Below are 23,165 nucleotides of genomic sequence, written 5' to 3'. Positions count from 1 at the left end.
CCTTCTCACATGATGAAGAGTATAGAGTTGTGTATTATTTTAATGAAATAAATATTTTTAAACGGTTCAAGGGTTTTTACACATACTGTACTCTTATTTTATTAAATAATATTGATTCATAAATTTTTCTATACCATTGCCACATTTCATAACAATGACACTAGTTTTAACTGTGTGGTAATTGTTTACTTAACACAAATTGCGTTGAAATGGAACAGTTATTGATAAACCATTGCTAGTAGTTATTAAGCCGAGATTGGGCAGTAAGTTTCTAGTGCAAGACAACCAGCTGGCAAAGATGGAACCATATGGAAGACCCTAGGGAGCTCCTAAGTTTAATGTGCGATAATTTTTTTTTTCTTTCTTTTTTTTTTAAGAATGACAATTTAAAGATTATGCTGTTTTGACTTGCATTGACTATTTCTTAGAAGTGCTCATGTGCAGGAGTGGCTGCTATAAACATGCTATCAGAACTAAGTCATCATTCAGAAATGTACTATTTATTTTGGTTATAATAAAAATATATAGAATGATATAAATTGTATAGCACTACCATGAGCAGGCAGGTTACACATCATTCATGATAAAACTTGTATTTTCTACTCTGTTGTCTTTTTTCCTCCCCCCAAAGTGAGTTTGCGGGAGAAACTAAAAAAGAAAGTTGATGAGCTAACATTAAATAATACAGTAAAAGTACAAGGGCCGAAACTGTTTATTGGGATTTGGAGAAAATATGTTCAGAGAAAACACAACTTTAAGACTGTCAAGTATTCTAAACACTCAGAATCAGGTTTATTAGGGAGGCGTGTTGACACACACACATGGAATTTGCTTCCAGCTGTTGTTGACTCTCAAATGTACAGACATAAATAACACTATACATTTAGCTGGGACTAGCCAAGACAAAACAGACAATTCAAGACGAAACAGACTGAGACAATATATACAATACGAGTATTAAATAGGAATAGAGAGTATAATACAGATCAATAATGTACAGAAAGTGTGTGAGTGCATTGTAGTGCAAATAACGGTATTGTGTGTCACGTAAGATCAAGAGTTTACTTTAGAACATTTGTACAATCTACAGCAGCAGTAGTGTGTATAACATATACGGATGATGTGATGACTGACTTTTCTGATAATGCAGTACTTATAGATATGAAGCAGGGAATATAGTTAAGGCCAATTGTTAATGAATGTGATTGCCTGGGGAAAGAAACGGTTCCTGTGTCTGGCAGTTTTGGTAAACAAAGTTTTGTAGCAGCTGCCAGAAAGGAGGAGTTGAAAGAGGTTGTGTCCAGGGTTATTTTTCCTGCCTGTTTTTTGGTTCTTGTATGGTACAAGTCCTGGAGAGTGGGCAGGGTGCACCAATGATTTTTTTCTGCTGCCTGTTCTTGTCCTGTTTTATTGCTGCTCCAAATCAGATGGTGATGAATGTGCACAGGACAGATTCAATAACTGCAGTGTAGAACTGTATCAACAGCTCCTGTAGCAGGCCATACTTCATTAATTGGCATAGAAAGTACATCCTCTTCTGGGCCTTTTTGAGAATGGAGTTTGTTTGATTCCCATTTCAGGTCTTGGGAAATGGTAGTTCCCAAAGACTTGATGGTCTTAGTTTGTAGTGTGTTTCGCTCTAGGTTGTGCTGACTGTACTATAGCACCAGACGTTTCACCTCCTGCTGATATCCAGACTCATCGCCATCTTAGATGAGTCCAATAAACGTAGTATCATCTGAAAGTTTTATGAGTTTAACAGTTGGATCAATGGATGTGCAGTTGTTAGTATAGAGGGAGAATAGCAGTGGGGAAAGGACACATCCCTGAGGAGCGCCACTGCTGACTGTCCGAATACTGGAATACCCCGCCCAGACTCACCTGATGTTTCCTGCCTGTCAGGAAGCTGGTGATCCACTGACAGATGGCAGGGGGTATAGTGAGCTTTAGGAGTTTGGAGTGGAGAATTTCTGGAATTATTTTATTAAAAGCTAAACTGAAGTCGACAAACAGAATCCAGGCACATGTCCCTGACTAGTTAAGGTGTTGCAGAATGTAGTGCAGCCTCACATTATTGCATCATCCATCTATCTGTTTGCTCAGTAGGCAAACTGTAGGGGATCCAGCAGCTGTTCTGTAAAATCTTTTTATTAAACATTGATAAGATGAGAAATTATAAAATGTTTCCTTCCACCACCAGCTGCCACTGTATGTGCAGATATGTTCTATTCAAGATATGAACATTGGCAATGAACTTGTCATTCATTTAGAACTGATTACAATTTGTTCGCATGACACTTTCTGTGGGTCGAGTTTCTTAACTCTTAAGGAAGTCATTGAGGGTTAGGTGAAGGAATGTCCTCTCTGAAGCTCAGAAATAGTCTTCTCAGCTATGTAATCAGGCAGCCTACACTTTTAACTTAAAAAGAACACAGGATATAATAATCGATATTTGGTGTGCTGTCGCTTTGGCCTGAATGTATGACTAATTAATGATCTAGTCAGGCACTGATGCAATGGGGTTGACTAAAAGATTTACAGCAAAAAAAAAAAAAAATGTCATGAAATTACAGTTCTTTTAAGAAATAACCGTCTTTTTAAAATCAAAATTTCATTATTTTATTAACAAAAAACGGAATTATCAAACCTTCATTTAAAAAGCCATTTGAAATAAAAATGGTACTGATTAAAATTCATTGCAAAGGTGTTCATTAGGGTTGATGTCAGATCTTTATAGCAGGCCATTTAAGATCTTCTACTCCATCTCATGTAATTCATATCTTCATGGATCTAGTTTTGTGCACAGGGGCATTGTGATGCAGGTTTGGGTCTCCTAGATCGATTATAGGGACAAAGATTTCCTGTACGAACATGAGCATCCAGCTTTGTGTTAACAATTTAAGGAAGAATACATATACACATATGGGGTCAGGCGTCTCGATACATTTGCTCACATAGTGTGTATTTAATACATAAAATATAAATGTGACCAATTATAATGCAATTAGAGCACATATGTTATTACATGTTTTATTACAATTAAGAAGAAGAATGGATCACCAGATCATGTTTTTTATCCACAATTGTTATATTTAATATTTTAAAGCGTTTGTGAAACATTCATTCATGTTTTAAATACAGAAAAGCTAAAATCTGTTAATCCCTTGATTCATAAGACTTTCCCTCAAACCTAAAGTTAAAACTTCACTTTACAGTGTGTTGCAACATACCGACACTGGAGACTCCTTCCAAAATAAACATGTCCTGACTGGAAAATCACCTTCTGGAAAGGAACTACTGTAACTTCCATCGGATTTAGAAATTCAAGCGTGCTGTAGTAAAGATTGATTGTTTTTATATTAAGTTAGTTGTACTCGTGACCTTTTTTCCCCCAAAACATTGCAAGGCTTCAATCAACCAAAGACAAACGTGTTCACGGATTCTTTTCAAACCATATAATATTATAAACACCAGGATGAATATGAAATATAAAACGGACTTTCAGATTAAAAACAAACAGCAAGTGATGCATTTAAATCGGTGCATTTCCCTTACTTTTTTTATGCCATCATGGAAAGTGGTACCGTTTTCAATATTATCAGTACAAGTCCTACAAGACTTAGTACAATTCTAAGTCTGTTCTAAAAAATATTACACAATTAGCCTGCTTTACATGCAAGGGAGTTTTTCCTTGCCACAGTCGCCATGGCTTGCTCATCAGGGATTAATGCATACCATTCATCTTAACTCTTAAAATTCTGTAAAGCTGCTTTGAGACAATGTCTGTTGTAAAAAGCGCCTAGAAATAAACTTGACCTGTTTATTCATGTTCTAAAAAGCATAAGGAGGGCTAACCTGACCTAATAATAACCCGTACTCATGGTGTTAGCCGCATAAAGCAGCTGTCTAAACAGCAGTGTACAAAACATACACTGTTTTCTCATCACACCATACTCCGTTTACCCGCATACATACATGCATACATGCATACATACGTCTGCAAATCTCTCATTCGCCCCATCACTACTGCTTCTGAATCAGGAAAAGCTTTGACTCCAGTTCAGACAGTGTATACCGACTCGTGTGTACCAACATAACGCGTAGTGCAAAGTGTGCAAATGCTTAAGAGGGGTTATGGTGTGAAATTAATTTTACATTAGAAATTTGCTTGTAAAATTCTCTTCTGCGGAAATCTGTAAATGCTTTTTATCAATACTACCTCAAACATAGATGAACAAAGAATATACATTAAAAAAAGATAAACTGCTGTACTGGATAACTGTAGGGTGACTCTCAGTGATCATTAATTAAGATAGAGCTAGATAGAAGCATACAGACTGTTTAGACAATATTTTTTTTTTTTGCCTTTTCCTGCCATTTGTGGTTCTTCCACAAACACAAATGTTAACTAATTATCAAAGAATTAATTCTACCTTGATTTAAACTAGGAGACCCAAACCGATTCCAGCATAATGTCCTGTTGCACAAAGCCAGCTCCATGAAGATGTTGTTTATATGGTTGGAAGTGTGGAAGATCTTGAGTGACCTGCTATTAAGCTTTGATCTCATCCCTATTTGGATGAATTGGAACACTGACTGCACCCCAGGCCTCCTCTTCTTCACTAATGCCGTTGTGGCCGAATGAGCACAAATCTTGACAAACACACTCTAAAATCTAGTGGAACATCTTCCCAGAAGAGTGGAGGTTATTACAACAGTAAATGGCAACTAATTGTGGAATGAAGTGTTCAGAAAGCACATACAAATCTTATGGTCAGGTGACCACAAACCTTTTTCCCTACAGAGTTGCAATCAACAATCTATAGATACAAGTCACTGCTTAAAGCTCTGCATGTTAATATAATTGGTGAGGAATAGGATGTTATTAAGCAAAACTGAAGAGACATCCGGTTTTGTTTTTTCATTGAAAAAGTCAAGTTTAAAATGAGTTTAATTAACAGTTTGATAGACATTTTTGTCCACAGTGTTTATTTGATACCTTACGAGTTTAAGCAATAATCATGCTACAATTGCCTTCACAGCATTATTGCTATATTCCACATTGCAAGTCTACAGCTTTGCATGTTGAACCCTTCCTGGAATCAGCTGATCTTCACTTAAGAAAAACAAAACAAGTGGTTCAATATTCATACTGATGGGTAAGGCGGTTTATTCAACAACATATTTACAGGACAGGACAATTTGTTTTTCTATTTTTTTATTGAACTGGAGGTACATTACAAAGAGCAGTTCTAGTTCTAATATTAGAGCACAGCATTTCTGATTCGAGATATGAGAATTTTTTTATATGTACAGAAAACAGTCTTTTACAATATACAATGAAAAATCTTTATCCTCTAGCAGCCTATGATATCAATTATAAGGATGTGTATGTTGAATTTAGCGTTGGCCTGGAACGACTTTATCGCTGTTCATTTGGAATTCATACATTTCCAGCCCACAGATACACAAAGTTCCTTGATAAGAAAACCGTATCCTATGTGCCCATGTTCCTTAAATATTTTTCAGCCTTGGTTCTCTTCAAATGGTATATAAATTCCAAGCACCGGTTCAAGACCGATCCCACAGGATTTCCTATAACAAGGCAGTTTAATATCAATACGTTCGTTCTAATGTGATGTTCTATTGCAACAGTTAATCCAGGCGAGCTGTAACACAGAGACTATTTAGGGCTAACAGAGTATTGTTTATCACACTTTATCCACTGTACAATTACCCATATAGTAAGACATTCTCTAAAGATACATTTATGTAACATTTAAGGAATCTTTAGTGTGAGTGGATAAAAGAGGGCTAGTGAGGGAGAAAATGCTTACAGCCACAATAAACTAAGTGATAACTGGAGATAACTTGTTTAATGCAAATGTCAATAAAAGATTAAACGTGGCTAATAGACTAATTGCTTTATGAAATACAGTACATAAGAAAAACCTTTTGGCTTGATGCTGTGGTATACGAGGACCAAAATGTTTTGGTGAGTGCTATTACAGAAAAAAAACAAAAACACTCTGGTTTAGCAACACTTAGTCACATGACACAAAAGTGAAGAGCCTGTTTTTATGTACAGTACATTGGAGGAAGAAGATGTACATCTTATCCCAGAATTAACTCATTTTCCCATATCAAACATATTGACAAAGCTGTTACTGCTTCTTTTCGTAGTGTGGACTCGATCATGCTGCTGGAGGAGGGTTTCAGGGTGGTCAGTGTTGATGCCAGTGACAAGATGCTGAAGCATGCACTCAAGGAGAGATGGGAAAGGAGGAAAGAACCAGCGTATGATAATTGGGGTGAGAAACGAATTCTAACCTCGCATCGCAGTCCAGTAAACAGCTTTAATGTAGACTTTGTGAAACTGATTATTCCCTCAATGTTTCATCTTTTCCTCACAGTAATCGAGGAGGCTAATTGGCTCACGCTAGCTGAAGATATTCAGAAGCCAGGAGACGGATTTGATGCAGTTATCTGCCTGGGGAACTCATTTGCTCATTTGCCAGATTTTAAAGGTACAGTGTAGTAATTGAATTGATTAATCGTACTGATTAATGGTTGTAGATGTGTTCATTAATTGAATATCTTGCAGGAGATCAGAGTGATCAGAAGCTGGCCCTGCAGAACATTGCAAGCATGGTGAAACCTGGAGGAATCCTGATCATTGATCACCGCAACTACGACTACATTCTCAAGACCGGCAAAGCTCCAGAGGGCAAGAACATTTATTACCAGGTATTCCAGTGGTAAGAAATCTGGTGTCCAAGTGGCCCCTGTACCAATCAGAAGAAACCTGAAATTTTGCAAGTGCTTGGGTATAATCTGTGAGTAGGCATGTATGCTTGGAATAAAACAAGCCAGTGTATAATGCAGTTTTTTTAAGGAAAATAATCATTGTTATAGTAATTTGATGCAGCCACGGTGTTGATTTCTTTTTTCCATCAACAACATTTCCCAAGGGTTTTATTCCGGTTATACAACAGAAATATTACACTTTTTTATAATTATATTTATATCATATTTAAAGTAGTGCCTGTGTACATTTAAGAAAGTGGTGCAAACAATCCCAGTACATCGCCTTTGATTACAGACTAGCGTGTGTTAATTTCAACGGCTTCAATCAATACATTAGGAACATGCATTCATCTGTAGTAACATTCCCATTATACAGAACTGAGGTTCACAGGTTGTGGGATTTGCAACAAAACCTTTACCGCTGTTTAGAACCAGTTTAGATCAAAATGCTTCTTTTAATGCCTTTGCTGGTGTTTGTACTCTAGAGTGATTTAAAACAAGACATCGACACGTCTGTACTGTGGGTAAACAACAAGCCCACCATGGTGACTCTGGACTACTCACTGGAGGTCCTACATGCTGAAGGATCACAGAAAGCACCTGAGACAAGGTACTGAAAACTAAGGAGCTCATCTCCAATCTTCTGGGTGTAGCACAGTTTGGGCTTTTCTGTCAAGACACAGTGTTTGTCAATATGTTATTATTATTGCTGTGCTTGTTCCTACTGTATGTATTGTACTTCACATTAAATATTAATGTTTGGTAACAAGAGATTCAAATTCCCCATAATACATTAAACGTGACCCAGGCTCAAGGCAGGAAGTATTTAATTTTGATTTTGTGTGTTTTATTGGGGATCATAATGTCCTCCTAGAGGAGAATAATCAGATTTAAACCACATTTGGTCAGATTGATGTCATGAACTAAACTGCAAGAAAAATTCTGAGATTTTATAATAATGTTGCAATGGGCAGAGAATCAGTCAACATGTACAAACAGGAAGTGTGGTGTAATTCCTCTGAATAACATGCAGTGTGGCCCAAATTTCCCAACTGTTCAATAATGATGTATCGCCACATGTACATGTTCAGTATAGTGAATTATTTTTCATTCAAACACCACTGGCAACAGGGTTTCAATCTATCTTTAGGAGCTGCATCGTGATTTCTAAGACATCCTCAGTGTATAAGTGTGAAGAAATCTTCATATTTTAAATGGTGTTGCGATGACAAACGTGATGCTGCCTAAACAGGATTCCACTGTGCGTTTTGCAATGAGACTTGCTCAAGTTCCAGTAATCTGTTTAACGCCATTATTATATTTTTCTTTGTAATTAAACTTTTTTATTGTTTAACAGTCCAAACTTCAAAGTACATCAACACGGCATTCAATAATTATCTTTGCTATTACACATTCAGCCACTAGTCACTATCAGTGGAATACAATCATAATAAAAGCACATGGAAATTAAACAGTTGTTAATCAGTCCTACTTATTCAAACCATTTTTATATGTTGGCAGAAATTATCCGATGTTTTCTTCATTTCTCCCTCACTATGCAGTCTCCCCAACGTGCTCTTGTACGAAGCAATTTCAATCATCCCATCAATCAAATCTTTCAAGTCTGGGGTTTTGGGGCATTTCCAATTGTGTAAAATCATCCTTGCAGCTGTAATACAACCAATCTTAATTAGGCTATATACATTCTTTGCTATGTTTGCTACCACTAATTTATCTCTCAGAAGGCATAGTCGTGGTTCCACAGGTATATTAGATCCCATAACGCCATCATATCATTAAAAGATTCATATCTGGAAAAGCAATTTTTCTTTTCTTATGTATAGGGTGAAACCAAATGAAATGGCAACCTAAAAAGTTTGCTATTTTATTGAATTCTACGAGAATTAAACAAGCATTAAATCGTAATGTAAATCTGTCTTTTAAGTAAGAATATATGAGCTTAATAATGCTGGAGTGGTGTGGTGTGGTACGATACAGCAAGTCATGAAGCAGCGTGCTTTGTCATGGTTCTACCAAAGTGCATTTAGTGAGTTAAGATTGAATTTTTATTATTATCTGTAAGACAAGTTAGTTGTTGTTTTCATCTAAATTATTGATGACATGAACAGTGGTTTCTTAGCACCTTCTCTATCTAGAAATCGAGAATCTTCATCTTTATTCCCAATGACAACTTTGTACTGTTTTTTTTAAAACAATATTTTCCCTCTCATGTTGCTAAAATCTAAAGGTTTCTCCATAGCTACAATTTTCAGTCAATTAAACAAACCGCTACATTGGATTGCAAGGTTAATCAGACTGATAATATTCCAACTCTGTGGTATTTGTGAATTTTAAATCTGATGACTAAATCAAATTATTACTAAATCATCATGCACATCTCATGACTTATACCATGAAGAAAAAAGCTTCTAATTTCGTGTGTCTGTCTTTCAGTAAATTCCGCTTGTCGTATTACCCACACCAACTGGACAGCTTCAAGGATCTGCTGAAGGCAGCCTTCTTTGGAAAATGCAAGCAGAAAGTGTTTGGTGATTTCAAGCACTATACTCCAGGACAAGGAGAAGCTCCCTGTTACTTCATCCATGTTGTCGAGAAGACAGCTTGAGGCAATTTGTATGACCCACAATGTTACGTTTTGGAATAATCTGCATTATATCTGTTTCATTTGCTTTTGTTTTGATGAAGGTTTAACCTTGAAAGCCTTTCACAACAGCAAAGGCGGATCTGAAGACAGAACACAATGCGGAAGATCAACACCAAAAAAAACGAAGAGTACTGGGGCTTAAATACTGGTTAAATCTGTGTGTCCATTATTTTACTTAACCAACAATGAAGTTCTGTTTTAACTGGAATTACGTTTACGGCTGTGCTTGGAATTTCAAACTTTAGATGATCATCCTACGCTTTTATAATCTTGTTATAATTTTGAATGCAAAGACTTGCATTGCAATATTTTATTCTACAACCACATGCCTTAAACTAAAACTGACAGAAGGAACAAAGTTGTGTCTAGTTTACTCATCCAGATCCATGTTTCTAATGAACTAGATCCATTCAAATCCTCTGGTCAAACGAGTTTTTATCCAGCTTTACTGGATACTACATCTCTGATCTCTTATTAGACTGAGCCAAGAGGTTCAAAAGTTATTACTCTTTTTAGTCTGAACAAGTCTGTATGGATATTTTCTTTCAAATTGAATGTTGTGTCATCAACAAAGACCTTTAAAAGTAAACTCTACCCTGAATGATTTTAATGGCACCAGACATTTACTAAATGCTGTAATAAACATCTGAGCTTAAATCTTTTTCACTGACTCTGTTATCATCTTAAATGCTTCCAACAGAGTGGAGTTTTCTTTTAAGACTGTAACCGATTTAACAGTTTGAACAAAGCTTATGGTTTTCAGACATTTTCTTGTCTGAATCTATTGTTTTAATCACTGAATTCTGTATTTTTGTGTGGTTTGCTCTGATGGTACAAAAGTGCAAAGTTCATGTACTATTTGTTCAACCACTGATTGTACTAAAGTGACCTTAAAAAAAGTAGATGTACATTTTTAGGTCACTTTAGGTCACCTGTACAAAATCATTTGTAGTTTTTCCTATATATTTTGTCATGTGTCAATATAATATTGTTTGTGTTTAGGTAGGAGTCTGCATTATACTGACATTACTTTGGTATCCAATATTGCAGCAACTGGTTTAAGATCCTGGGTTACAATTTGGGTGGAACTGAATAACAAGTGCAGCTTTTGTTATCAAAAGTGCATTTAATACCAAATGGTGTGTAATTATTTTGGTCGATTGTATTAAGAATGACTTGTAAATAAAAGTTAAATGAAAGTCTTATATGAAAAAGCTTTACAGAACTTTAATAAAATTGCTGTATCCAAATGTGCTGTTGATTAGTGTGTGTGTGTGTATGTATATATATATATATATATATATATAATGTAAAAATGGCAGTAAAAATGGTGTGCATTCTTATAAAGAGTATACACAGGTCTTAAGTATATACACATATTTTGTAGACATAATCGCCCTATAATTCTATGTTATTGTGTAACATGAAATTTAAAATGGCGAAAGGACTCCAGGCTAAAAATACGAGCAATTCAGGTGCATTTATGCCACTAATGTGTGTGATTTATGTTTTAGATGGTCAGTAAAACGTCATTTAGGTTTTAAACAGTAATGCATGTAATGTAGATTTCAGTCAGTAATGTGTCATTTATGGTTTTTACAGTAACGTCTGTCATTCAGGTTTGACAGTCAGTAATATGTTTAGATTTTATACGGTAATGTACCTTATTTAGGTTTTAATCAGTAATGTATGTTGTTTAGGTTATTTGTCAGTCTGTAATGTATATTATTTAAGTATTAGTCTGTCAGTAATGTATGTTATTTAGATTTTAGACAATAATGTGTGTCTTTTAGGTTTTAGCCAGTCATTTGTCTATGCCATTAAAATTTGTGTCAGTGATATATCCGTTTTAGTCAGTCAGTAATGTATGTGATTTAGGTTTTAGATTGTTGTCTTGTTCTTTCGGCTGCTCCCATTAGGGGTCGCCACAGCGGACCATCCGTCTCCATACCCCCCCCCCCCCCCCCCCCCCCTGTCCTCTACATCTGCCTCTTTCACACCAACTACCTGCATACCTTCCCTCACCACATCCATAAACCTCCTTTAGGTTGTAGATAGTAATGTATCTAATGTAGGTTTCAGTCAGTCTGAAATGTATGTCCTGTGTGTACATCATTTTCAGAGTCAGGTGGTACTCCCTCAATATACTGAGTCGATTCATAACCAACAAATGATTCACTGCTCAAACGATTCACGATACGCCAGGCTGATTTTTCGATTTCCATTACAGCCCCAATATCGCTAATGAAATCAAAGCAATCCACACCTTTATATTGTATATATTCTGCCATAACTACAGGCGAATTATAACAATTTTCGTCTAAGACGTTTAAAATTTACAGTGCGTATCTAAAAGCAATTTGAATCGACTCTCTTGAAGTGAATCGGAACCGAGTAGGCGCTGTGTCGGGGGAAGATGGCGGATTGAGAAGAAACTCCTCACATCATCCTTATCCACAAGCTGGTGTCCTGCAGGGCTTCCAAATGTCCGTTGCTAATGCGAAACAGGCCATTTTCAACCCGGTAGGTATCATTATTTCGGGCTCGTTTTTAAAACAATATTTCATTTGTAGCTACAGATACAAAACAATCACAGCGTTTGTCCTGATTATCTTCAGATGTATATAATATATATAGTACTATCCTGTTTTCCTTTTGGGTGTAAATGGAGGAAAATATAATATTCATAATGTAATCTGGTGAATCTATTTCAGGTAATTCCCTTCACAAGACCCATCCCAGGTGGACTTCAAGCCGGAGAGATGGTTGTTGTTCAGGGCTGTGTTCTCAATGATGCTGACAGGTAACCCTCCAGGTTGCATGATATTCATTATTACTGCAACAGTCAATTAAATATTCACTTTTATTTGTATATTAACAATACACACTTTACAGAGATAAAGAGGTTGTTAAGTTAAAATTGATATGTTTAGTGCCTATTAATTTATCCCTAATAAATGAGCCAGTGGTGACTGTGGAAAGGAAAACTTGAGAGGTCTCAAAGGAGAACCCATCCTAATCTGGGTGACACCAAATGGATGTTTCATTATAGTTTTATTATTGTTGGAGGTGTACTGTTCAGTGATTGGCGCTTAGATGCAAATCTTGAGTTGCTCAGTAACCTTATAGATCTTTACGCTGTTCATGTGGAGCCATCCTCAGGTCCACAGTAAACTCTATCCAGAGGTACGGCGTCGGCATGAATCAGGTAGATCCAAAGAGAAGATAAACTCTCTAATATCTTTAATGGCATCCAAGACTCAGGAGTTGACTTCTATTTTAAACTTCTTTTTACTGACCTGATTATGTACATTCACTTTATTTAACTACATGACTTCATCACCCACAAGTCTGTTTGACATCCTGCAGAAATGCATTAAGATTTAACCTTTACTTCAGCGCAATAATGCGTATTAGTACTTCTTCTTCCTCTTATTATAATCATTATTTCAGCAGTAAGCTACTGAATGAAATTTGAAATATAAAACGCCAGTGTATATAATGAGCCAGTATTTATATAATAAACCAGTATTGAGTTTTAGGTGCAGTTCTTGTGATACAAACAGCTGCAGCCATATACCTCCACTTCCAGGTTCCAGTTTGATCTGACCTGCGGCAGCAGCACGAAGCCACGATCCGACATCGCTTTCCATTTCAACCCTCGCTTCAGGAACTCTCCTTGCATCGTTTGCAACACCTTACAGCAAGGCAGCTGGGGCAGAGAGGAGACTCTTGATCAAATGCCCTTTAAGCAAGGCGCATCCTTTGAGACAATCATCCTAGTACAGGAAGATGTGTTTAAGGTGCGTGACTCGGTATTCGGTTTGGGAGATTGGGGTAAAAAAAAAAAAAAAGCTCCAAAAGCTTCCTGTTACAAAGGGATTTCTACCTCTCATTAATAAAATAAGAATTGTACACTGCCTGTCCAGAAAAAGGTCACCAAATAGGTAAGAGCCTCCCATTAATTACTGCATGGAGGATTATCCAGATGTGTCCAGATTTGAGCAATGGAAGAAGGTCATGTGGTCTGATGAGTCCAGATTTACCCTGTTCCAGAGTGATGGGCACTTCAGGGTAAGAAGAGAGGTGGATGAACTATGCACCCATCATGCCTAGTGCCTACTGTACAAGCCTGTGGGGGCAGTGCTATGATCTGGGGTTGCTAGGACTACCTGAATATACTGAATGATCAGGTTATTCCATCAATGGATTTTTTTCTTCTTGGCATGGGCATGGGAATTAATGGGCTGAAATTGTGAAAGGGTGGTTCAGGGAGCATGAGATGTCTTTTTCACACATGGATTGGCTATCACAGAGTCCAGACCTTAACCCAATTGAGAATCTTTGGGATGTGCTGGAGAAGACTTTGCGCAGCAGTCCGACTCTTCCATCATCAATACAAGATCTTGGTGAAAAATTGCTGCAACTCTGGACGGGAATAAACGTGACATTGCAGAAGCTTATGGAAACGATGCCATGGTGGTAAGCTGAAGCTAAAGGTGGTACAATGAAATATTAGAGTGTACCTTTTTTTTTTTTTTTTTTTTTTTTTTTTTTTTTTTTTTTTTTTTTGGACGGGCAGTGTAAGTCACTCTAGATAAGAGTGTCTGCCAAATGCATTAATATAAATGTTTATTATTAATTTATTCGTGTATGGATGGGCTGTGGGCACAAATCATTGATGGGCATTTAACAATCTAGACAATTCTCCTGATTGGTTAATTCATCCTGGCCAGTGTGTGTATAAAAGTTCAGCGATTACGACATTGAACATCTGACTAAAAGGTTGTGAGTTCGAATCCCAGCACTACCATTGTTGGAATTAGAGCACAATTTCCAGTGGCTCCCACCAGGGGGCATCGTTGTTCTCAAAACGAATGCGACATTATTCAGCTTCTGATGCATGTTTCAAATTAAACTTAAATTATCAGATCTTTCACCAGACAGCTGTCTTCTATTTAAAAAAAATCATCACTTAAATATCCGGGTTAGTTCGAATTTCTGTGCTTATTAGTATTTTTTTTTATTTCAGCACACTACTAAATAAAACGTTAAGATAAAAAAATATATATAATTGCGTATCTGGCTAAGTGATTTAATGTGTTTTGCTTTTATTTTTTTTAACAATTGCCTCATTCATTAGCCATCAGCGTAAGGATTGACTGCGGTGTTTCATATCCAATGCAATGGGAACTAAAGAATCAGCCCAGATTTCATTTCAAGGCAAACCTGTCATGGCGGGATTTGATTAATATAAAAAAAAGCCACAGATGTTGCCAGGTTCTATTACTAAATTAAAGAAATGAAAGAACTGTACATTTCAGAACATTTTAAAGCAATTTTCAAGTCTTTTGCGTTCACTGTGCTGCGCCAAGGGTGGAGTACCACGATTTTGAGGAATCTTTTCACTTCTGCATGCCATATTGGCCGGTGTCACTATGATTGATTGGGAAGACTGAGCTTGCCAAAAGAGCACAGCCAGTTTTGCTCTCTTTGACTCCAGGCCAATGATGACTGACATCTTTAGGATACGCACTCGTGATCTCTAGACGTGCAGTTTTGGGAGTGGTAGTTAGGGTTTGTTTTTGTTTTTTTGTTAAGACCTGGCAACCCTTTCTCCAAGTTTTTGTGATAGAAAAGAATGCTTAATTTACACTTGAGGTCTGTATTCATGCTAATGTACAACTGTACTGTACATAAGTGTCTTTATGTCTAGTAAAATTAGCTTGTCTTCTCAAAAAAGACACATGAAAATACATTATAGATAAACAAATATATATCTTTTTTTCACTATTCCCTAGACCTCTGATTATTCGAGCACAAGCTAATCAGGATACAAAGGCATTTTAGCAGTACTTAAAAACATTCAACAGTGCTGTATCTGTACACAGACATTGCTGCTTCTCTCCTGCAGGTGGCAGTAAACGGAGCTCATGTCCTGGAGTATCCGCACAGAATCCCTCTGCACAGGGTCGACACATTCTCTGTGTCTGGAAAGGTTGAAATACAAGCCATTGGCTACGTTCCAAATTCAGTAAGAATCTCTGTCTCACCTCAACAGCCGATTATATACCGACTTCTTTGTTGTCCGCCTTTACAAAAAAACAAATAATAATCTCAGGCTTATTTCTACAGGCAATATTTTCAGAATCGGGTGACTTGGTGAGTTTGTGAGTTCCACTAAATGATTTTGATAACAGAATACCATTTGTACCAGTTACACCACTTCTGCATTTTCTTTCCCCCCCTCTAGAGTATACCCTACAGAGGCAGTATACTTAAAGGGCTCAGTCCTGGACAGCACATTACAATTAAGGGCCACATCAGCTTATTCCCTCACAGGTACCTCCTCACAGCACTGCTCCTTTATTATTTTTAACCCTCACAACTATTGCAGCATGTTTCTCACGTGTGTTTCTAGTTTCTCGGTAAACCTGAGGTGCGGCGAGTCAAAAAACATCGCCCTACACCTGAACGCACGGATCAAATCAGGCGCCATGATGCGCAACTCTTTCTTAAGCGAGTCCTGGGGACCAGAGGAGGTGGAGCTGTCGTACTTCCCGTTCACAGCAGGGAAATACTTTGAGGTATGACTGTGTCTTACAGCACAGGAGAGGAGGTGGTCACTTTAGATTTTCACATAGCGTATAGATTGGTAGATTTGAAAAGGTTGAAACACCTTTAATATCATTTGCACATACAACTTGGTCCTATAAAATCTAGGAAAACACTGGGAGAGCATTTTTATGCCCAAAAAAAAAAAGACTTTCATTTATCGATATTTGTTTCTCTATTGCATGTTATTGTAACTTGTGACTCTGAAGCTCGTACTTTTATGAAATTTAAGAAGATGAAGATGCTGCCCAAGTTTTGTGTCGGTGCGCAAACCACTTTTAAGTATTCAAACTTCGAGAAATTTTCTGAGGTTTGTTTTGAAGACCATGCACCAAATACGGTGACTTTTTTTAAGAGTAGCAAAAAATAAATAAAAAACCAGGATGGCAGAACATCTATTCAGGACATGTTGCATGATTAGTTGCTTTAAACTTGAACTGAATCCGGGGAAATTGGTGATGCCTGGATTTGAAACTTAGGACTCGTTGTTATGACTGTAAAAGTCCTAAAAGGTCCGAATGTAACCCGATTGTGGTGTTAGAGCATTCACAGCACTTGGTCCCCATTTGGATTAAAGTTTGGTCCTTAGAACCAAACTTTGGCCAAAATAACAATAAAATAATTGACAGATTTCTGCTTCTTAATGACTCTTAGACACACTAACACTTGTCTGTGCCCTCAGATTATCATCCTGTGCCAGACTCACCAGTTTAAAATAGCCGTGAACGGAGAGCATCTGCTGGAGTACAGACACCGAGTGCAGGACCTGAGCTCCATCACCCAGCTGGAGGTCCTCGGGGACGTGGACTTGCAGGACGTTAAGCTCTGGTGACTTTTAGATCAGTAACAGCACAGGCGCAATACAGCACTTACGTCTTTCTTTCTTTCTTTTTTTTTAAACAGGCAATTATTGAATTCTCAGTTGTGTCACTGAAGGAGAATACCCAGTGCAGCACAACCACACGTGAGGAAACAGCTGCGTTTCCAAAACACTATCCGAGACCTGGATCCATGGAAATATTTTTCCATAGGGATAGTAATTAACCAATAGGGTATTATATAAAATAATCAGCAGCTGTTACTCACCTTGTGTCACAATGACATCAAAATGTATTTAAAAGGCAGGGTACATTTTTCTAAGATGAGAAAATCATTCAGAAAGGATTGACTATTATTAAATCTATTATGAAAGCTATTAACTGGACGAGTGAAGATGCTGGACACGGTGTCTTAAAAACCGCAAATGTCTTGTATTTAAAGCTGATGCAATGTGTTTCAGATGAACCACTATTAAAATGCACAACCTAAGCGATCATGTGATCAACTGATTTTAAACATGCAAAGGCTAAAGATTTTCTCCCCTTGTGGTCGTTTTAATTTATTTTATGCATAACACTGCTGCTTTTAAAAAGATCAGCCCTGATGTTACACTGATTATAGTTGCTATAGGTCTAAGCCTAATTGCCTGGTCTAAAGCTCAGTAACCTCAACCACAGCTAAATAAATAGATCGTGTCAAAAGGTCTGCTTGCATCTAACAGCAAAATGTAGACAAAGTGCTTCTTGGATTATATTAAATCTTATGACTGTGTCTGGGGTCCGTTCTTTGTACGGTAAATACATCAGAGATCGAATGACACATCCAAGATCATCTCAATACTAGAAACCATTAGCAGCACTGCAATAGGCTGGTCAACGCTACATTGGCCAATGAGTATAGACCGCTTTTTTAAATTATAGCTTTTTATTTTGCTTCGTTATGAAGGTTAAGAAGAGTTTAAAAACCTTATTCAAATGGCAGGGAACGCCTCAAAAGCTGCAGCAGTGGGCAAGTCTTAAAAAGTTGCTGACAAATTAAATGTGTACCACAATGTACATTAAAAAAAATTTATTTGGGAGAAAAAAAAAAAAAAATAATAAATTTTCCAATTTTTTATTTTATTTACATTTTTCCCAAAAAACCTTTACTGAAATAAATATCTAAAATGTAGTATTATTTTTTTTTAATATGAGGGTCCAACAACTTGGAGGTACATGATTCTCACATGAAAACAATATTTTCCCATTATATCCCATATTGTGATGGATTCAGAAAATTCTGAATAGCTCATCCCCTTCTCCTGCTCTTGTAACAATGGAGAGTGAATGGCTACAACAGATTTGCTGTATCATCTCCACTTATAAAGCATTGATCTATTTTAATCCTGTTTACATGAAATAAACCTGCTCCAGAGCGGGTTTGAGCTTAAGGACCTGTTGCTATGACGACAACTCCAGGACGGGCTTGGAAGAACCAAAAAATACACGTCCGAAGAGCAGACCCCTGGTTGTAAAAATTAGAAATCAAAGCTGAAATGGCTCTAATAAATAAGTACATAAACTCAAGGGTACATATTTGCCTAATGTGCCTAATACTTCAGTAAAACGTATTTATTTATGGGAATAATGTGCATGTAGCAGTGCATGTAGCAGTCTTCATGTGTGTAATGTACAGTGCAGGTGGAGAAGCAGTGGACTGCACTAAAAACGAGGGATAATTATGCAGTTTTTACACCCGCTATGTTTAGTTAGAATGAAGAACTGTAGAATGTATTGTTACGGAGTAACAGTGTTTTTACAATTAATGTGCTTTATAGTCATGTATTTAATAAAGCATGTAATAAACACCACAGAAATACCTCCACTTAATGCCGTTTATATATATATATATATATATATATATATATATATATATATATATATATATATATATAAACGGCATTAAGTGGAGGTATTTCTGTGGTGTTTATTACATGCTTTATTAAATACATGACTTTTTTAGTAATCATAATTGGGGACAAATAAAACTGTCGGTTAGGAAAATAAAAAAAATACCTACAAAATAGAAAAATCAAATGGACAAAAAAAAGTTTTAAAACCATAAACATTAAAATATATAAAATAATGTAATGTAATGATGAACAGCACACCCAGAGATCCAGCGTTCTGGTTCACAACAGTTCATTCAGGCTTCTGTCGGCGTAGGATGCTTTATGACTTTAATATTTGTCCCCATGGATATAAAAAAAAGGTTCTTATTGCTAATGCTAGTGAACGGTATTACTAAGCATCATGCTTTATGGATGAAAGATTCAGTGGGGACGATAAAACACCAGGAAAAAGGGGTGAGAAGCATGAGTAGGATGAGATCATCAATCAATTTTGTTTTTTTCTTTGCATTAGGATCAAATGTATATTGAAAATACATAAATTGGTGACATGGGGTTGTGTATAGGTGTTTATGGGGTAATCTGTCTGTCCGTCCGTCCGTCCGTCCGTCCGTCCGGCCGGCCGGCCGGCTGTTATTTTGACTGGATTAGACTGAAAACATACTTCTAGTGCATGCTTTTATTATAGAACACACTCTATAGAGAACTAAAAAAATTCAAATGAAATAAAATTATATAAACAGACTCCCCACTGTACGAACATTCACTTTATGAACTTTCGTGGATACGAACAAACCTGTCCTCAAAGAGAAATTTGTTCCGAGTCTAAAAGATTTCGAAACGTAGGAGAGCCGTCGAGAGCTAGTCGTCGACCGTAACGAGTCTATGAGAGAAAGAATTAATGCATTTTTTTAAGTTTAAAAAAAAAAAAATTGTATTCATTTAAATTGTTTTTATTTCTTAATACAAAATATTGTATACAGTATTTCAATTTATAATTATTTTTATTGTAATATAATATATTTTATTGTTTATTTGGTAGTATTTATAACTCTTACATCATTAGGACATATGCGTAGTCAATGACGAACTCAGTAACAACTTAAGAACAAATTCATGGTACGAGCAGTCGTTCAGAACGTAACTCGCTCATAAGGTGGGAAGCGTCTATATATTTATATATACTTTATGTAAATGTGTTTATTATAAGTTAAACCATAATCAACAAAAAGCAGGAAGAAAAATATCATAAATGTTTTTTTTTTTAATAATTATGGTGTTTTAAATCATCAGGACACTAAACAGAACATTTGCAATGTTTCCACACGGACGGTTTTAAATGCCGGATGTGTGCATCATGGCGGCTTTTGGTGTTTACAAAATTATTAATTTTATATATTTTTTTATATATCTGATTAAAGAAAGGAAGTCATTTTAATTTTGGCGTGTATATATATATATATATATATATAAAATGTTTTAAATTTTGTATTTATATTTTATTTATAATTTTGTATTTATATATTTGTATTAAATTATATATTAAATTAATGCTACCTATAAAATAAATTTGTGTTTACGTGTTAATTTTAACAGCCTAAACCCTAATAATTTTTTCCTTCTTTCTTTCATAGCAATTCTTTGAATTTCTTGAAATGTAGACATTTTTGAGTAGAGTGTCAATGTAGAACATCAGGTTGTTTATTAGCTTTAAAACTGATCATATAAAATTAGCACATTTATATCATTTGAAATGTTACACTATTAAGTTCCTTATACTTAACAGATTACAAAGACCATATCAATGGTAATTTTCTTTTTTTGCATCCTAACGTTCATCCGCAAGAGACTGAAATTAACTGAAGCTTTTAACGAATCGGATTTTATTGGGCAGTTTTTTTCTTCTCAATAACACAGTATCATAGGTCGAGTTGCTAAAACATCCACTACAGGCAACTGTCACATGGTAACACTGACCAGGGAACTTTGCAGCATATGACATTAAGAGTTTAAAGATGCAGGAACAGCTTTTACACAATCCCATTAAAACATCAGGGAATGTATTCATATCATACCAATACATACCAGTTTGTTAATAAAGGAAAACATTTCTTTTGTGTCACAAGACAATACCATATTGTTCCCAAAACAGGTTTAAAAGACAGGGGGGGAAAAAAGTATACGCATCTGCAACATCATGACAACAGCTCACGTTATCAACTGTGCAATAATCTCAAAAGACTGGAACGCAAAAACTGTCCTTTTCCAATCGACAGGCAAAAGATTCAAAAAGTTTCCAAAAAACTCCACAAATACATGAATCCCAGCAAGTGACCCGTGAAGTAGCTATTCGAGTGGAACGTCCTCAAGCGGTTTGATGCACTGAGTTTGATGCAGCCCTTTGTTTTAGAAGACACCCTGCCTTCAGGGCAGCAGCTCCTGTATCCATGGACAGTCACAGGAGCAAAGACGGATTTGGCAGCTCACTGTGATTAGTGAGTGTGGCAGACCGTAGACTTTGGGCTGCTCAGATCACTGAGATTGTAGAGTTTACAGGCTCTTGGCACAGATTAAAGGGCAGTGTGGGAGACACACAGTGTATTTAAACAGAGCTGAGTTTGACCAGGCCTCTGACCGAGTCCTCGTGTAGAGAGTCCTGGCTGGCAGGGGTGTAGAAGGGCACCGTCTGGCCGCTGTGCTCCAACGGGCTTGTAGAGGGAAGCATGCCTGGGGGTGACGGGGCATCCTCAGGTGTCAGGAAGTGGTGCTGGGCCTCAGGGGCAGGAGAGCTCAGACTCTCTGCTTCACAGTTTAGACTCAGGGTGGAGGTGGGCGGCGTGGGCTGGCCAAGAGGAAGTAACGGGCACGGGGCACCTGGAGCTGGCCTTCCAGCCATCGATGACTCGTCAGCCATGACCGGGGTCTCCCTCTGCAGCAGCGGTGTAGCGGCGGCCTGCAAAACGAATTTGGTGCTCTGAATGCACTGGTCTTGGTCACACTGAATAAAAGAAAGAGAAGGTACAGAAACATAAAAGAGGGCGGGAAGTGAAAGATGTAGTTTGATGGGATGAACAGGGAGAAAATGGGAAATTGTTATCGATCAGCACTGAAGTGAATAAGCAGAAGGAAAAGATGTTAGTGGCATTATTTTAATACAGAACTGTTCCCACACTCAAAAAAAAAAAAAAAAAACCCCAAGAGATATCACAAGAGATCTGCCCTCCCACACCCCCAACCGGAAAAAACCTGTGTGTGTAAGAAATACTGTGCAGAGCCTTTCTGAATCTACCATCGATCATTTTCATTAAGCTTAACAACGTTAAGTTGATCACAGGGAACAACTGACTACTAAATAAAAAAACAACTGTGCTCTCTAGAGGTAGACCTTCTTTTTTTCTTCTTTTTTAAACGATTACAGCAGAACAAATGTTCACCGTAGATACGTTTAACACACGTGGAATGGCTTTTTAAGACTCTTGTGGCAAACATTTTAGGCATCGTTATTAAGCTTGGGACGACGCATGGTAGCATGGGGGACTGCAGATCACTTTAAAAGATCACAAATCGCTTTAACCGTCACGACTGCAGCTTTACGACAGGGGAAAAACAAATACGTAGCTCATAGTACGTACAAACCATAATAACCTGCTCTCACTCTTCAGAAGTGGGCAGCAAAACATCTAATAAGTTTTAGCTCCCCCATATGTGCTGTGAACGTCTTTTTTAAAAACATGATAAACTGTGTTTCATTTTAAAGTGAAAAGAAAAGTTATATATAGTGTGTGTATATAACTTTTCTTTTCACTTTATAATGAGCATATTTACCTAATGATGTGAATTCACACACATTTCTGACCTTGTTAGAGAGTAATCAAGCAAAACAACAAAAACAAAGCAGACACTTGGCATATATAGTGTTTTAAGGCTGTAACACACTCTCTTTCTGGCTCATCAACTAAACTTAAAATAGATTTTTCTGAATCAATCCGACTAGAAATAAACACCGTGCTGCTTCAAGTGAGCTTAAGGGTGACGTTGTCAGCTGTTAGACAGCGTGGTGCGCATATATATATATATATATATATATATATATATATATTTTTTTTTTTTTTTAAGATCCATTGTGTAACAACTCAATCAAATCTGTGTCTCAGTTGGTAGCATAACCAATTTCCTGACAATGGTTTTAGCTTGGCGGTGACTGGTCGAGGGGACACGCAGTTTTCGTTTCTGACGTTGTAGAAAGCAGAAGAGCCGTCGCCGGCACTGTGACCGATCCAAGCTGACATTTTTCAGTCTCATTAACTGCACAGATTGCCTCTTAATTATGCTGAGTAATGGAAATCGAGGGTGCTTGTGAAATCTTTGCGT

The 23,165-nt window shown here is 36.9% G+C and overlaps 3 protein-coding genes across 10 annotated transcripts in view; 2 read left to right on the top strand and 1 right to left on the bottom strand.

Moving 5' to 3' along the window:
* gnmt (glycine N-methyltransferase) overlaps positions 1–10,722 on the top strand; it is a 12,400-nt gene extending 1,678 nt beyond the window's left edge. The window contains exons 2-7 of one of the 2 annotated variants that reach the window (XR_014534112.1): positions 6,184–6,311; positions 6,414–6,527; positions 6,605–6,747; positions 7,293–7,417; positions 9,262–9,495; positions 9,578–10,722. Coding sequence is in view for 1 of the 2 variants with exons in the window: in XM_083544915.1 (XP_083401041.1) it covers positions 6,184–6,311; positions 6,414–6,527; positions 6,605–6,747; positions 7,293–7,417; positions 9,262–9,433 (682 nt within the window). In the remaining variant the exon portion in view is untranslated. Of the gene's footprint in view, positions 1–6,183; positions 6,312–6,413; positions 6,528–6,604; positions 6,748–7,292; positions 7,418–9,261 lie in introns of both variants that reach the window. The other variant, XM_083544915.1, reaches the window with a different exon arrangement.
* An 832-nt stretch (positions 10,723–11,554) lies between these two features.
* Positions 11,555–17,444, top strand: lgals8b (galectin 8b). The gene is made up of 8 exons (XM_083544914.1): positions 11,555–11,995; positions 12,187–12,275; positions 13,065–13,275; positions 15,387–15,506; positions 15,608–15,634; positions 15,726–15,814; positions 15,894–16,059; positions 16,770–17,444. The coding sequence occupies exons 1-8, from the start codon at positions 11,957–11,959 to the stop codon at positions 16,917–16,919; spliced, it is 891 nt and encodes a 296-aa protein (XP_083401040.1). The 5' UTR covers positions 11,555–11,956; the 3' UTR covers positions 16,920–17,444.
* Positions 17,445–20,660: 3,216 nt separating this feature from the next.
* Positions 20,661–23,165, bottom strand: part of LOC310727856 (palmitoyltransferase ZDHHC14-like) — a 53,648-nt gene continuing 51,143 nt past the window's right edge. For 4 of the 7 annotated variants that reach the window (XM_083544764.1, XM_083544762.1, XM_083544763.1 and 1 more), the window contains one exon: positions 20,661–21,792. In XM_083544764.1, coding sequence (XP_083400890.1) covers positions 21,397–21,792 — 396 coding nt within the window. In that variant the 3' untranslated portion in view covers positions 20,661–21,396. The remainder of the gene's footprint in view (positions 21,793–23,165) is intronic. The other 3 variants (XM_083544767.1, XM_083544766.1, XM_083544765.1) reach the window with 1 other exon arrangement.

This window comes from Silurus aristotelis (genome assembly GCF_946808225.1).
Source record: "Silurus aristotelis genome assembly, chromosome: 6".
NCBI lineage: Eukaryota > Metazoa > Chordata > Actinopteri > Siluriformes > Siluridae > Silurus > Silurus aristotelis.
This window is presented reverse-complemented; position numbering and strand designations above follow the sequence as displayed.

Bases quoted from the DNA above. Each gene is read 5' to 3' on its own strand.
- lgals8b (XM_083544914.1), top strand. From the start codon at position 11,957: ATGTCCGTTGCTAATGCGAAACAGGCCATTTTCAACCCG. The intron at 15,507-15,607 runs GTAAGAATCTCT...TTATTTCTACAG, and splicing joins TTGGCTACGTTCCAAATTCA to GCAATATTTTCAGAATCGGG. The intron at 16,060-16,769 runs GTATGACTGTGT...CTGTGCCCTCAG, and splicing joins CAGCAGGGAAATACTTTGAG to ATTATCATCCTGTGCCAGAC.